Raw genomic sequence first — 11,032 nt, forward strand, 5'->3', positions numbered from 1 at the left:
CAGTGTCAGCTTTGCGCACGCAGCCCTTCCGGAGCCGGTGCCGGTCCGCGAGCCCCCACGTCTCTGCAGGCGAGTCCCCGCCCGGGTCCGGCAGGGCCGGCGCCGTGGGAGGAGTCGGGCGCTGGCCGGAGACTAGCCCGGGTCCGCCTGCCGGACCGACCGAGGCGGGACCGCGCGGAGAGGGACCCCGGCGTCGCGACCCCCCAGGACTCCTGTCCTCCGTCTGTGGCACCCGCTAGTTCCGGACACTCAGCCCCGCGGAGCCCCCGAGCCCGCGCGCCCAGCCCCGGGGGAGCCCGCCCCCGCCCCGCGGCCCGCCCGGGCCATGCTCCCCCGGGGCAGCGGCTGAGCCCGGACCGGAGCCCGCGCGGAGCATGGATCCGGGCTGGGGACAGCAGGACGTGGGCTGGGCGGCCCTGCTGGTCCTCTTCGCCGCCTCGCTGCTCACGGTGCTTGGCTGGCTGCTCCAGTATGCCCGGGGCTTGTGGCTGGCGCGGGCCCGCGGGGGCCGGGGGCCGGGACCCGCCTTAGCCGCCGAGCCCGCGGGCTCCCTGCGGGAGCTGGGCGTGTGGCGCTCGCTGCTGCGGCTGCGGCCGAGTCGGGCCGGCGCCCCCGAGGAGCCAGGCGTCCGGGGCCTCCTCGCGTCGCTCTTCGCCTTCAAGTCTTTCCGAGAGAACTGGCAACGGGCTTGGGTGCGAGCGCTGAACGAGCAGGCCTGCAGGGACGGGGTGAGTTGGACAGGAGCACCTAAGTGGTCCTCTCACTCAGCCTTTCCTTCAGGGGAGGGAGGGTCAGATGGGGGTGGGGATCAACTGGAGAGCCCTATGCCTTCTCTTCCCCTCCGAGATTACAGAAGAGGGTGCAGGTAAAGGCTGGAGGTTGTAGAAATCTAGCCAGGTCCCAAATCCTCTATTCTGTGCTGGAGGTACTCTCTGGCTCCAAACCCAAGCACAAGTTGCTGTTCTCATAGCAACGCTAATCCCAGGGCCTGAGGGCACTTCCGTGTAGCTGGGTGCTGGTTGTGTTGGGGGAACCGGGATACAAGGGAAACAGGTGCACCTGCAGAAGGAATTTGCCTGGTCCTCATGCCGCCATACCCAGTTAACATTTCACGCCCCAAATCCCTGGTCTGATTAGGCAGATAGATCCCCAAGCCCTTAGTAATTTCACTGATACAGACTAACGCATCCTTCTTTTTGCTGACCTGCCGCATATATATTGAGGAAAAGGTCAGTTGAGGTGGAGAGCAGATCGACAGTCCATGCCCTTCTCAGTAGATGAGCCTGGAGCTGCCCCTTAAGGGTCAGTCAGAAACCAGCCCAGCCTACTTCCTCCCATTGCACCATGGGCATCTGGTCTCCCAGGAAGTAGGGCAGGAAGCGTGGTCATAAGACTGAGGTGGGGTGGGAGGTAGAGGCCTCCCTGTCATGGGGCCCTCTCCCATCCTGGCCCAGTAATCTGTCTTCACCCTCACTGTCTATCAGTCCCCTGCTCAGAGGGTTCAGCATCTCCAGCTCCCACTAGGGCTCTACTCTACTAGCTCCCCAGATGCCTGGAAGCAGAAGTGGCCACACAAGAAGTTGCTCAGTCTCCTCTGTCCAGCTAGGCAGCAGAAAGCCAGATGGCATCTGTTAATTTACATCTTGAACTCATCCCTCCACCCAGTTCTCCCTGTACCTTGTCCCTAGGTCAGGAGAGACTCCTCAGGGCAGCTGACTCAGCCGGACATTGGCCTCCCTTGCAGGGGGTGGGGAGTTTGGGGTTCTAAACCTCTATGTCCCCATCTTGCTGTGCCTGGCCTTCAAGCTAGCTACAGGAGCGGAGAAGTTGGGACTCCCTGTTCTGCCAGGAATATGAGCCCTGCGAATTTGTTGCTTCCCACCCCAATCCCAAGGAAGGGCTGTCAGCTCAGCTTTTGTCCCCTCCTCAATTCTTCTTCCCATTCTGCCCTCTGGATGGTGCTTTGGTAGGCTTTTTCCACTGCCTTGTAGGAATTAGGAAGCTCTTTCAAGACCTAAGCTAAGCAGCTTTCTGCTGCCTAATACCACCCTGCTATCTGCCCTGAGGATTTAGCTAGGCCCCGGACCCTTGAGCTCTCAGAGCTTGCTTTCTGTCCCAGTCCCTCTAGTAAAGTTTCCCAAGGCCATGCTGAGCTAGTCTTCAACCCCAACAGTATGGATAGGGTCATACCCTCGAGCCTCCGCATCCTCTTTATCTGGAGGAAGTCTCATTTCTTCAGCTCTTGTCTTGAATAAGTGGCCCTGCTGTCTTTACCCTTAGCTCAGCAGTGTTGCTCTCTTCCCGGTTATATGTACATAGCAACCAACACCTTTATTATTATTTTCTCTGTGCACACCTTTCTTTGAGGGTAGGTTGGAGGGATGAAAGGAAAGGTCGGGGCAGAAATCTAGGGTCTTCCGCTCAAGGTGAACTGGTTTTTGAGGTGGTCTAGCTCCCTCGTTCTCCCTAGCAACTGCAGGCACCAGAGAGGTGTGGTTCTAGGGGAACACTTCCTGTCCTAAAGCTCTGAGCCAAGGAGGGGCCAGAAGCCAGCCTGCAGCTGAGGCCTCTGCAGTGCCAGGGCACGGCCAGCAACTGAGCAGACCAGTCCTGTGGGGGGCAGCTCCAGAGACCTGATCCTGTGTCCACATTACTCCCTCAGAGTTCCATCCAAATCGCCTTTGAGGAGGTGCCCCAAGTCCCACCCAGAGCCAGCATTAGTCATGTGACCTGCGTAGACCAATCGGACCGCACCATGGTAAGGGTTTGATGGGCACTGTCTTCTATGGGACCTGAGGAGGGGCCGGGATCCCAAGAGTTCCTTTTAGTCTAAGGGCTTTTAACCTGAAATCTCTGAATGCCTTTGGGATCCAAGGACTGGCTTCAGGAGGTCTGAGAGTCCCATTCAAGTTACATGTGAAATGTAGCCCATGTGTGTATGTCTGCCTTTTTCTGGAGAGAGGAGCCTTTGGCTTTTATTTAATTATTTTATGGGCTTGTGACCCCCAAGAAGTGAAGTCTTGAGTAAAACCATGCGGGGAGGAGTCTTTATAGGGCAGAGGGAAACAGGGTTGAGCCTCCTGCCTCCGCGCCTGACCCCCTCCTTGCCTCCATGCCTTGCCTGTCTCAGGTGCTGCATTGCCAGCTCTCTGCTGAGGAGGTGATGTTCCCAGTCTCTGTGACCCAGCAGTCCCCCGCTGCCGTCTCCATGGAGACCTACCACGTCACTCTGACACTGCCACCAACACAGGTGGAGGGGGATGTGGGAAACCGAGTTGGGCAGGGGGCGGTTCAGGGCGGTTCGAGGCCTCAGCCTCTCAGTTTGCTTCCTCAGAATTGGGGAAGGGAGGGTCCTGGGGAGTAGGGAGTCATTGGAGGCCTGAGGCAAGTCACCCCAGCCCTGTTGTCCCTCGCCCCCAGCTGGAAGTCAGCTTGGAGGAAATCCCAGACCAGGGGCTGCTCGTGTCCTGGGCCTTTACGGATCGCCCGGATCTCAGCCTGACGGTGCTTCCCAAGCTGCAGGCCAGGGAGGTAAGGGGGCAGGGCTGGGAGGAAGAGGCAGGGCAGGGAGGCTGATGCAGAGCTGGGGGCCCCACCTCTGTGTTCTCCTCCTCCTCGTGCAGAGAGGCGAGGAGCAAGTGGAGCTCTCCACTATTGAAGAATTGATCGAGGATGCAATTATCAGCACCCAGCCAGCCATGATGGTCAACCTCAGGGCTTGCTCAGCCCCCGGAGGCCTGGTAAGTAGATCCTTGAAACAAATGGTTTGTATGCATCCCGTCACCAGGGTCCATGTTGGGATTCTTGTTCCCTTTACTTCCCTCTGCTTTTAGGTACCCAGTGAGAAGCCACCCATGGTGCCCCAGGCACAGCCAGCCATCTCCAGACCCACCCGGTTATTCCTACGGCAGCTTCGAGCATCTCACCTGGGAAGTGAGTTGGAAGGTGAGAGCTAGAAGCAGCTGGGGGAATGCCAAGGCTCTGGGTGTAGGTGCTCCCTGCCCTCTGCCAAGGGTGTGGCTTTGTTATTCCTCAGTGGCTTCCCATCTTTGATTCTGAGCATCTTCTAATTTCTGGTTCTTCCTAGGCACCGGGGAACTGTGCTGTGTAGCTGAGCTCGACAACCCGGTGCAACAGAAGTGGACCAAACCCATGAGCGCTGGTCCCGAGGTGGAGTGGACTGAGGACCTGGCACTGTAAGGAGTGATTCCTCCACCTCCACCCCTGCTCCCATGGGGTAGAAGGGTTTTGCTGAAGATCAAACCCTTCCAGCATAGTCCTGGCATGAATCAGCTCTGCTTTCAGTAAACTTTGTATGAGCCCTGTTGTATGCCAGGCCCTGGCCTAGGTCCTAGGGATATAAACATGACCAAGATGCACCCTCACCTCTGAGGCTCCAATCAAGATTTACACAAAGTGCCGTGGTGGGGGGAGATGAATTCCCATGGAGAAATAAAGATCAGCGTAGGCTTCATGAAGGAGGTGGCATTTAAACCACACCTTACAGCAAGAATAGGATTTCAATAGGGTATGACAGAAAAGCATTTTTGGCAGAGGAAACAGCTTGAGCAAAGGGAAGGGGGTAGTTTGACATAGAGAGAGAGAGAGACAGGGAGGGCAAGTGGGCCAGGAGGATCTGAGCACCAGGCATACTGAGCAGAGCCCTGTCCTGTACTCTGGGGAAAAGAGTATTGGTTTGTTTTTAAGTTTTATTTATTTAAGTAATCTCCACACCCAACGTGGGGCTCCCACTCATGACCCTGACATCAGGAGTCACATGCTTTTCCATCGGAGCTGGCCAGGTGCCCCAGGAAGAGTATTTGGAGGGCAAGAGTTAATCTGATTGGAGCCCTTGTTCCATCTTGTTTATGTACGTCTCCCTTTGCCTCTGGCCTGTGATGAGTTTGAGGGTAGATTTCATTTGCTGACCCCCACCCCACCCCACCTCCTCTTGGCCACAGGGATCTGGGCCCCCAGAGCCGGGAGCTGACCCTCAAAGTGCTGAGGAGCAGCAGCTGTGGAGACGGTGAGTAGGGGGCAGGAAGGAGCTCCTCTGGGTGGCTTCTAAGTGGGGGTCTGGTCAAGGGCCCAGCTCACAGTGCTCCTCCTTTCCCCAGCTGAACTCTTGGGCCAGGTCACACTGCCTGTGGGCTCCCCTTCCAGACTACTGTCCCGGAGACAGGTATGCCCACTCACCCCTGGGCCGGGGAAAGCCCTGGGACTGGTGGCCACCATGGCAGTAGAGGTAAGAAGCTGAACCTGGGGGCAGATGGGAGGACACAGGGGTTAGGGCTGTCTCTGAGGCGCTGCCTCTTTGCTCTTCCACCCCTCGGCAGCTTCAGTATGAGGAGGGCTCCCCCCGGAACCTGGGCACTCCGACTCCCTCCACTCCACGACCCAGCATCACGCCCACCAAGAAGATCGAGCTAGACCGGACCATCATGCCTGATGGCACCATTGTGACCACAGTCACCACTGTCCAGTCCCGGCCTCGTGTCGAAGGGAAACTAGGTAAAGAAAAAGGAGCCCGGTTGGAGCCAGGGGCCCTTGGCTGCAGACCCATGTGGGACAGGGAAGGGCAAGGGAAGCCCTGATTCCAGCTCCTCCTGTGTTCCAGCCACATCTTCCTCATTATCTTTGTCTCTCAGACTTCCCCTTACATCCCTCCTTTTCTTCCACTCCCTCTCCCGCTTCCATCCTGGCTTTGCCAGGCCCTCCTGTAGGACTCTTGCTCTTCCACCTCCCCTGCTTCCTCGCTGTCTTTTCACAGGTCTCCTGCCATCCTCCCCCCCACCGCCCCCAACTGCCTACTTGTCCCCCGCCCCAACCTTCTAGCACCCTTGGGATCCAGCAACAAATCCAGTGGCCTCTGTGGTACTTCTCCTACTCCCAGGACCCCTCCGTGACATTTTTCCCACCTCTAGGGGTCCCACAAGGTTCCCCCTGCCCCCAGGGGACCCCTAGGTCATCTCTGTGTACTCAGCATTTTCATGGCATCTCCCCACACCTTTGGTGCCCCCCCCCGCCCCCAGCACTTTCCCATACTCCCTTGGTTCCTGTGGTGTCTTTTTGCCCCCATAGAATCTTATTAATCACCCCTGCCCTCTGAGTCAGCCAAAGCCTGCATCTCCATAAAGACAGTAGGGGGTGGGGGCCACTTTAAGGCACCTCCCAGCTCACTGACCCTCCCCCACCCACCAGACTCCCCCTCCCGATCCCCGTCCAAGGTGGAGGTGACCGAGAAGACAACGACTGTGCTGAGTGAGAGCAGCGGCCCCAGCAGTGCCTCCCACAGCAGCAGCCGTGAGTGGGGGATTGGGAGGTTTCAGTGTCAGCGGGGACGGGGGGCCCCAGAGCCAAAAAGCCATTTTGCGTGGGACACAGAAGCCAGGGAGGAGTCAGGTTATCCATCCTCTATACCCCCAGCAGGGGAGAGCCACCTTTCCAACGGTTTGGACCCTGTAGCGGAGACAGCGATTCGCCAGCTCACAGAGCCCAGCGGGCGGGCAGCCAAAAAGACACCCACCAAGCGTAGCACTCTTATCATCTCTGGCGTTTCCAAGGTAACATGGCTCTGAGGAGAGGAGCTGGGATAGGGAGAAAGCCCTGATGGGTCACTCCTGCCCATTAAAACGTGTCCCTCCTGCCAGGTGCCCATTGCTCAGGACGAGCTGGCACTATCTCTGGGCTATGCGGCATCCCTGGAGGCCTCAATGCAGGACGATGCAGGAGCCAGTGGAGGTCCCTCCTCCCCGCCCTCAGACCCACCAGCCATGTCCCCAGGACCCCTCGATGCCCTCTCCAGCCCCACCAGCGTCCAGGAAGCAGATGAGACAACACGTTCGGACATTTCTGAGAGGCCATCTGTGGATGATGTTGAGTCAGAAACAGGGTCTACTGGTGCGCTGGAGACCCGCAGCCTCAAGGATCACAAAGGTGGGGAAGATATTGGCAGCCCACCCCCTTCTTTTATAACCAGTATCAGGACCTGGGTCCTACTAGACACTTAGGGGAATGGGATTCTCAACCCAATTCACCTTCTCCTTCCTCCGCTGAGGGATCCCAGAGTTCCCAGCCTGTTTCAGCCAAGCCAGAGTGGAGCAGGGGAACTTACTGCCTAAGGTCCTGGCCTGGATCTGACAGGCACCAGTGGCAGGAAGGGATGCCAAAGTATTTCCCTTTACCTCCATTTTTCTTCCTCCTTGGGTCTAAGCACATATCTTCTTTCCTCTCTTCCTCTCCTTTTTTTTTCTTTCCCTTTTTCGATTCTGCACTCTTACCTATGAGTAGAAATCCTACCCTGGGTTGACTCTAGGAGTGTCCTCTTTTTTTCTTTTCTTTTTTTAAGATTTTATTTATTTATTCATGGGAGATACAGAGGGAGAGGCAGAGACACAGGTAGAGGGAGAAGAAGGCTCCCTGTGCAGAGCCTGATGAGGAACTCGATTCCAGGACCCCGGGATCACGACCTGAGCTGAAGGCAGACACTCAACTGCTGAGCTACACAGGTGTCCCTAGGAGTGTCTTTTTGGCAGTGACACGTCTGGCCCATGGGTAGTTGTGTTGCTTTTCTAACCTCTAAGGATGAGAGGCTTGCCTCCGCATATCTTTATTCCTCTGCCCGTGACTTTATCAACCACAAACGTATTGAACTGTGACCTAAGCCTGCTTCACTTCTTGGGATAATGAGATTCCTAAGTCCAAAGCCTGTTATGTCTGCATTTTTCTCATTATATTGGTCCTGAATTTACCTCCTTGAACTTTTCCAGCTGCACTGCTTCCTGCTCACATGCTGGCATCTGATCGAGTCAGTGCCCATCCACCTCGTCCTTACGTGATTTTATGGGCTTTTAAGAATACCCTCAGCTCAGCCTTTGTCTTTCTGTAGGAAAGAGGCCCCGTGGTCAGCCTGGCCTCGCAGAGTAGCCACCCCGTGACTTGCTCCTCAGCGGCAGTAGTCGGGAGTGCACCCAGAATCCCATGAGCATCGCCATTTTTTCCTCAGGAAAGATAAAAGGCATGTGTTGCCTCTCCACTCTTTCCTAAGGAAGCCTGGCTTTTAGGCAAAGGAACTGGTTCTGTTTTGTATCTTACAACCCCTCCACGCCTGGTCCTTCCTCTGCTCCCCACCTCACCCCACCCCTGCCATGCCCCTGTCTCTGCCTCAGCCTCCCCTCTCCCCCCACAGTGAGCTTCCTGCGCAGTGGCACTAAACTTATCTTCCGCCGGAGGCCTCGACAGAAGGAAGCTGGTCTGAGCCAATCACACGATGACCTCTCCAACACGACGGCCACACCCAGTGTCCGAAAGAAGGCTGGCAGCTTTTCCCGCCGCCTTATCAAGCGCTTTTCCTTCAAATCCAAACCCAAGGCCAATGGCAATCCCAGTCCCCAGCTCTGAGGGCCCTTCTCACCTCCTGAGCTAGGAGAGGGCAGGAGTCCTCTCTGATCACCCCCATTCCTCTTCCATTCCCCTTCCTGGATTCCCAACAGCCCGGGACAGGGAAGCCCTCTGGGTTCCAGGAAGCCCTGTTCACCCTGGGCTGTGGGGCCAGTTGGAAGGGTACTTGCAACGGGAAGCATGAGAGAGGTGGGCACCCGTTGCTGAAGACACGGTAGAGGGAGTGGATGTCTGGGAGTAAGAGGAGGGCTCTGTCCTAGCACGTGTGGGCATTCCTCAGAACCTACTGCCTGCTGTTGACCTTGGCCCCTCAGAGGAGTCCCAGGGTGCTCAGCTCCTCAAGCTGGTCCTTCCTCCCCTATTTATTCTCTTTTCTATTTATATGTGTGGTCCGGGACCCTCAGTGAACAGATGAGAGAGGGCATCTCTCCCAGGTGACCCTTCTTTCCTGTCCCAGGAGGGTAGGCAATTAATTCCCTTTGGGACAGGACTCCCATGTCTCCCTCAGGTCCCCACTCTGACCAGCACCAGTGTCTGCCTCTGGGGACATTGGCAGCTCACAGAAAGCCGGGCCGGTGCCCCGGATGGGGGGCAGGTACTCCCCACCTCCCTGCCTCCCCTCCTGCTCCTCATCCCTCCCTCCTGTTTATTACTGTTTTTGTACTTGATGCCTTCTCCGTGAGCAGTGGCTCTGATGGAAGGAGGGAGCCAGGAGCTGGGTGGAAGCCTTCCCCGGAGACATGGCTTCAGGGGCTTTATTAAAGACTGTGATGATGATGATGATGATGATGATGAAGCAAGAGTAGGGCTACACCTCTGTGTGTTGGGAGATGATGATGTCCATTGCTGTGTGATGGCTTGGAATTTAATTTATTAAATTAAAGTCAAATTGGAGTTTATAAACTGGACAACTGGTTATCCTTTGAAAGGTGAGTGAGAAGCAGGGCTGCGCTATTGGTGGGGTGGGAAGATCAGAGATGGGCTCAGGTAGCAAGGTGGGGTAGATGACACACATTGGGTCAGCTAAGAAGCTCCTGCAGGGAAGAAGAGACATTAGAGAGAAGATGGAAGATTGAGTCTTTGGAGGGTGAAGTTGTAGCAAAAAAAGAGTCAGAAAAAAAAATCAACTAGTACAGGCATTTTCATTCCTTTCTTGAATAGGCTGCTCCTTCCAGGATATAATAGAATCCAACAGGAAGCATGGACTCTCGATCTAGATAACCTAGATTTGAGTCTCAACTCCTCTAATTACCTGTGTGACCTCAGGCAAGTTATGTTACCACAGAATGCCTCTGTTTTTTCATCTGTAAAATGGGAACTGGGATAGTAGCTATGACTTGGCTGTGGCTAAATCCATAAATAAGCGTTAAGTGTAAATTGTAAGCGTAAAATGCTTACAATTCTGCTGGCATGTGGTCAGTGCTGAATAAGTGCTGTTACCTCAGAAGAAACAGATTGGGAGGGGGAAATCTTATAAGGGTTTCATTATCCTGAAAAGTCTTTCATTCCTAAATGTAGGCAAGTTTCAGGGAGTTATGGGTACTAGCAAAATCTACACCCTCGGTTCCTGTTCTCTGAGACCTTGCTCAGGACTTGGACTAGGTAAGCTGCTGCAAGGTGTCAAATTAAATTCTGTCCCCCTGAGCCGGGGACAGAAAGCCTGAGTGTGCCCCAGACACACCAAGAGACCTTGAATAGATGACTTCTCCTTTCTGGACCTCTAGTTCCTCATCCCTAAAATGAATAGTGGCCTTGATTATCATTCAGATCACCTCAGGCCTCGCCATTTTGACTGACTTACATCACAGGTGGTTTAGGACACATGCCTTTGGGTAGGCAGCATGGAACTGTCGATATTTCCCATGCCCTGTCCATACTAGTCACCAAATACAGGATATTTAGCGAGAGTGACAAAATATGAATATTTGGTTAATTTGTATATAGTGATAGATCCAACTCTAGGTCAAGAGATTTACCAAGATATTTCCTCTGATCTAAGAAGTGCAACTCTTAATGGCTCACAGAGAGCAGCTTATTTACCAAGATGCCAAGATAGCCAAACACACTGATCTTGAAATTTTACAAGAAAATTGTGTTGATGGGAGGGCAAGTATTCAGATTCCCACTGGATCTGCAGATTGAGTAGATGGTAACTGGAAGCTGTATTCAGCTTCTAGTGCTGTGCTGCCCAGAGCTCAGTGGAGCAACATATTTTATGGTAAAGAATCTGACCATATTTCAAAAGTTTTTTTTTTTTTTTTCAAAAAGTTTTTTAAATTAACCTAAAAGAAATACAAAACATTATTTGGTCAACTTTATCCATTTTACACTTAGAGAAGAGAGCCACAGCCTTTGATGAGTATGAATTATGCTTTAAATTTTTGTGGCAGCTTTTAAAGAACAAATCTCAGGATGTGTCTGAATTATCCAACCAAAATTATAGCTTGTTTTCAAGAGAGGCAGATTGAGATGGAAGTTAATGCTAGACAGCAGGACATGGTCTTGGATTTTGGAGACATGTGGATCCCAGAGCTATCCTGAAATTTTTGCTCTGTAAAAATTGAGTCAACGTAGCTCTGTGGATGAACTTTTTCTTCATGCAATTGCTAAACTAAAGCTAAGAACCATCTTC

At 54.2% G+C, this 11,032-nt stretch overlaps 1 protein-coding gene across 2 annotated transcripts; it reads left to right on the forward strand.

The window, feature by feature from the left end:
• C2CD2L (C2CD2 like) lies at window positions 1–9,303 on the forward strand. 2 transcript variants are annotated; one of them, XM_077893808.1, is made up of 14 exons: window positions 1–728; window positions 2,663–2,758; window positions 3,131–3,250; window positions 3,421–3,531; window positions 3,624–3,740; window positions 3,834–3,945; window positions 4,088–4,196; window positions 4,962–5,026; window positions 5,118–5,245; window positions 5,337–5,511; window positions 6,202–6,303; window positions 6,427–6,563; window positions 6,651–6,936; window positions 8,189–9,303. In XM_077893808.1, the coding sequence occupies exons 1-14, from the start codon at window positions 375–377 to the stop codon at window positions 8,398–8,400; spliced, it is 2,124 nt and encodes a 707-aa protein (XP_077749934.1). In that variant the 5' UTR covers window positions 1–374; the 3' UTR covers window positions 8,401–9,303. The 2 variants fall into 2 exon arrangements, with proteins under 2 accessions (XP_077749934.1, XP_077749935.1); XM_077893809.1 differs by having other exon boundaries at window positions 2–728; window positions 6,430–6,563.
• The last annotated feature ends 1,729 nt before the right edge of the window (window positions 9,304–11,032 follow it).

The sequence above is a fragment of the Canis aureus genome, chromosome 3 (assembly GCF_053574225.1).
Source record: "Canis aureus isolate CA01 chromosome 3, VMU_Caureus_v.1.0, whole genome shotgun sequence".
In the NCBI taxonomy this organism is placed as follows: Eukaryota; Metazoa; Chordata; class Mammalia; order Carnivora; family Canidae; genus Canis; species Canis aureus.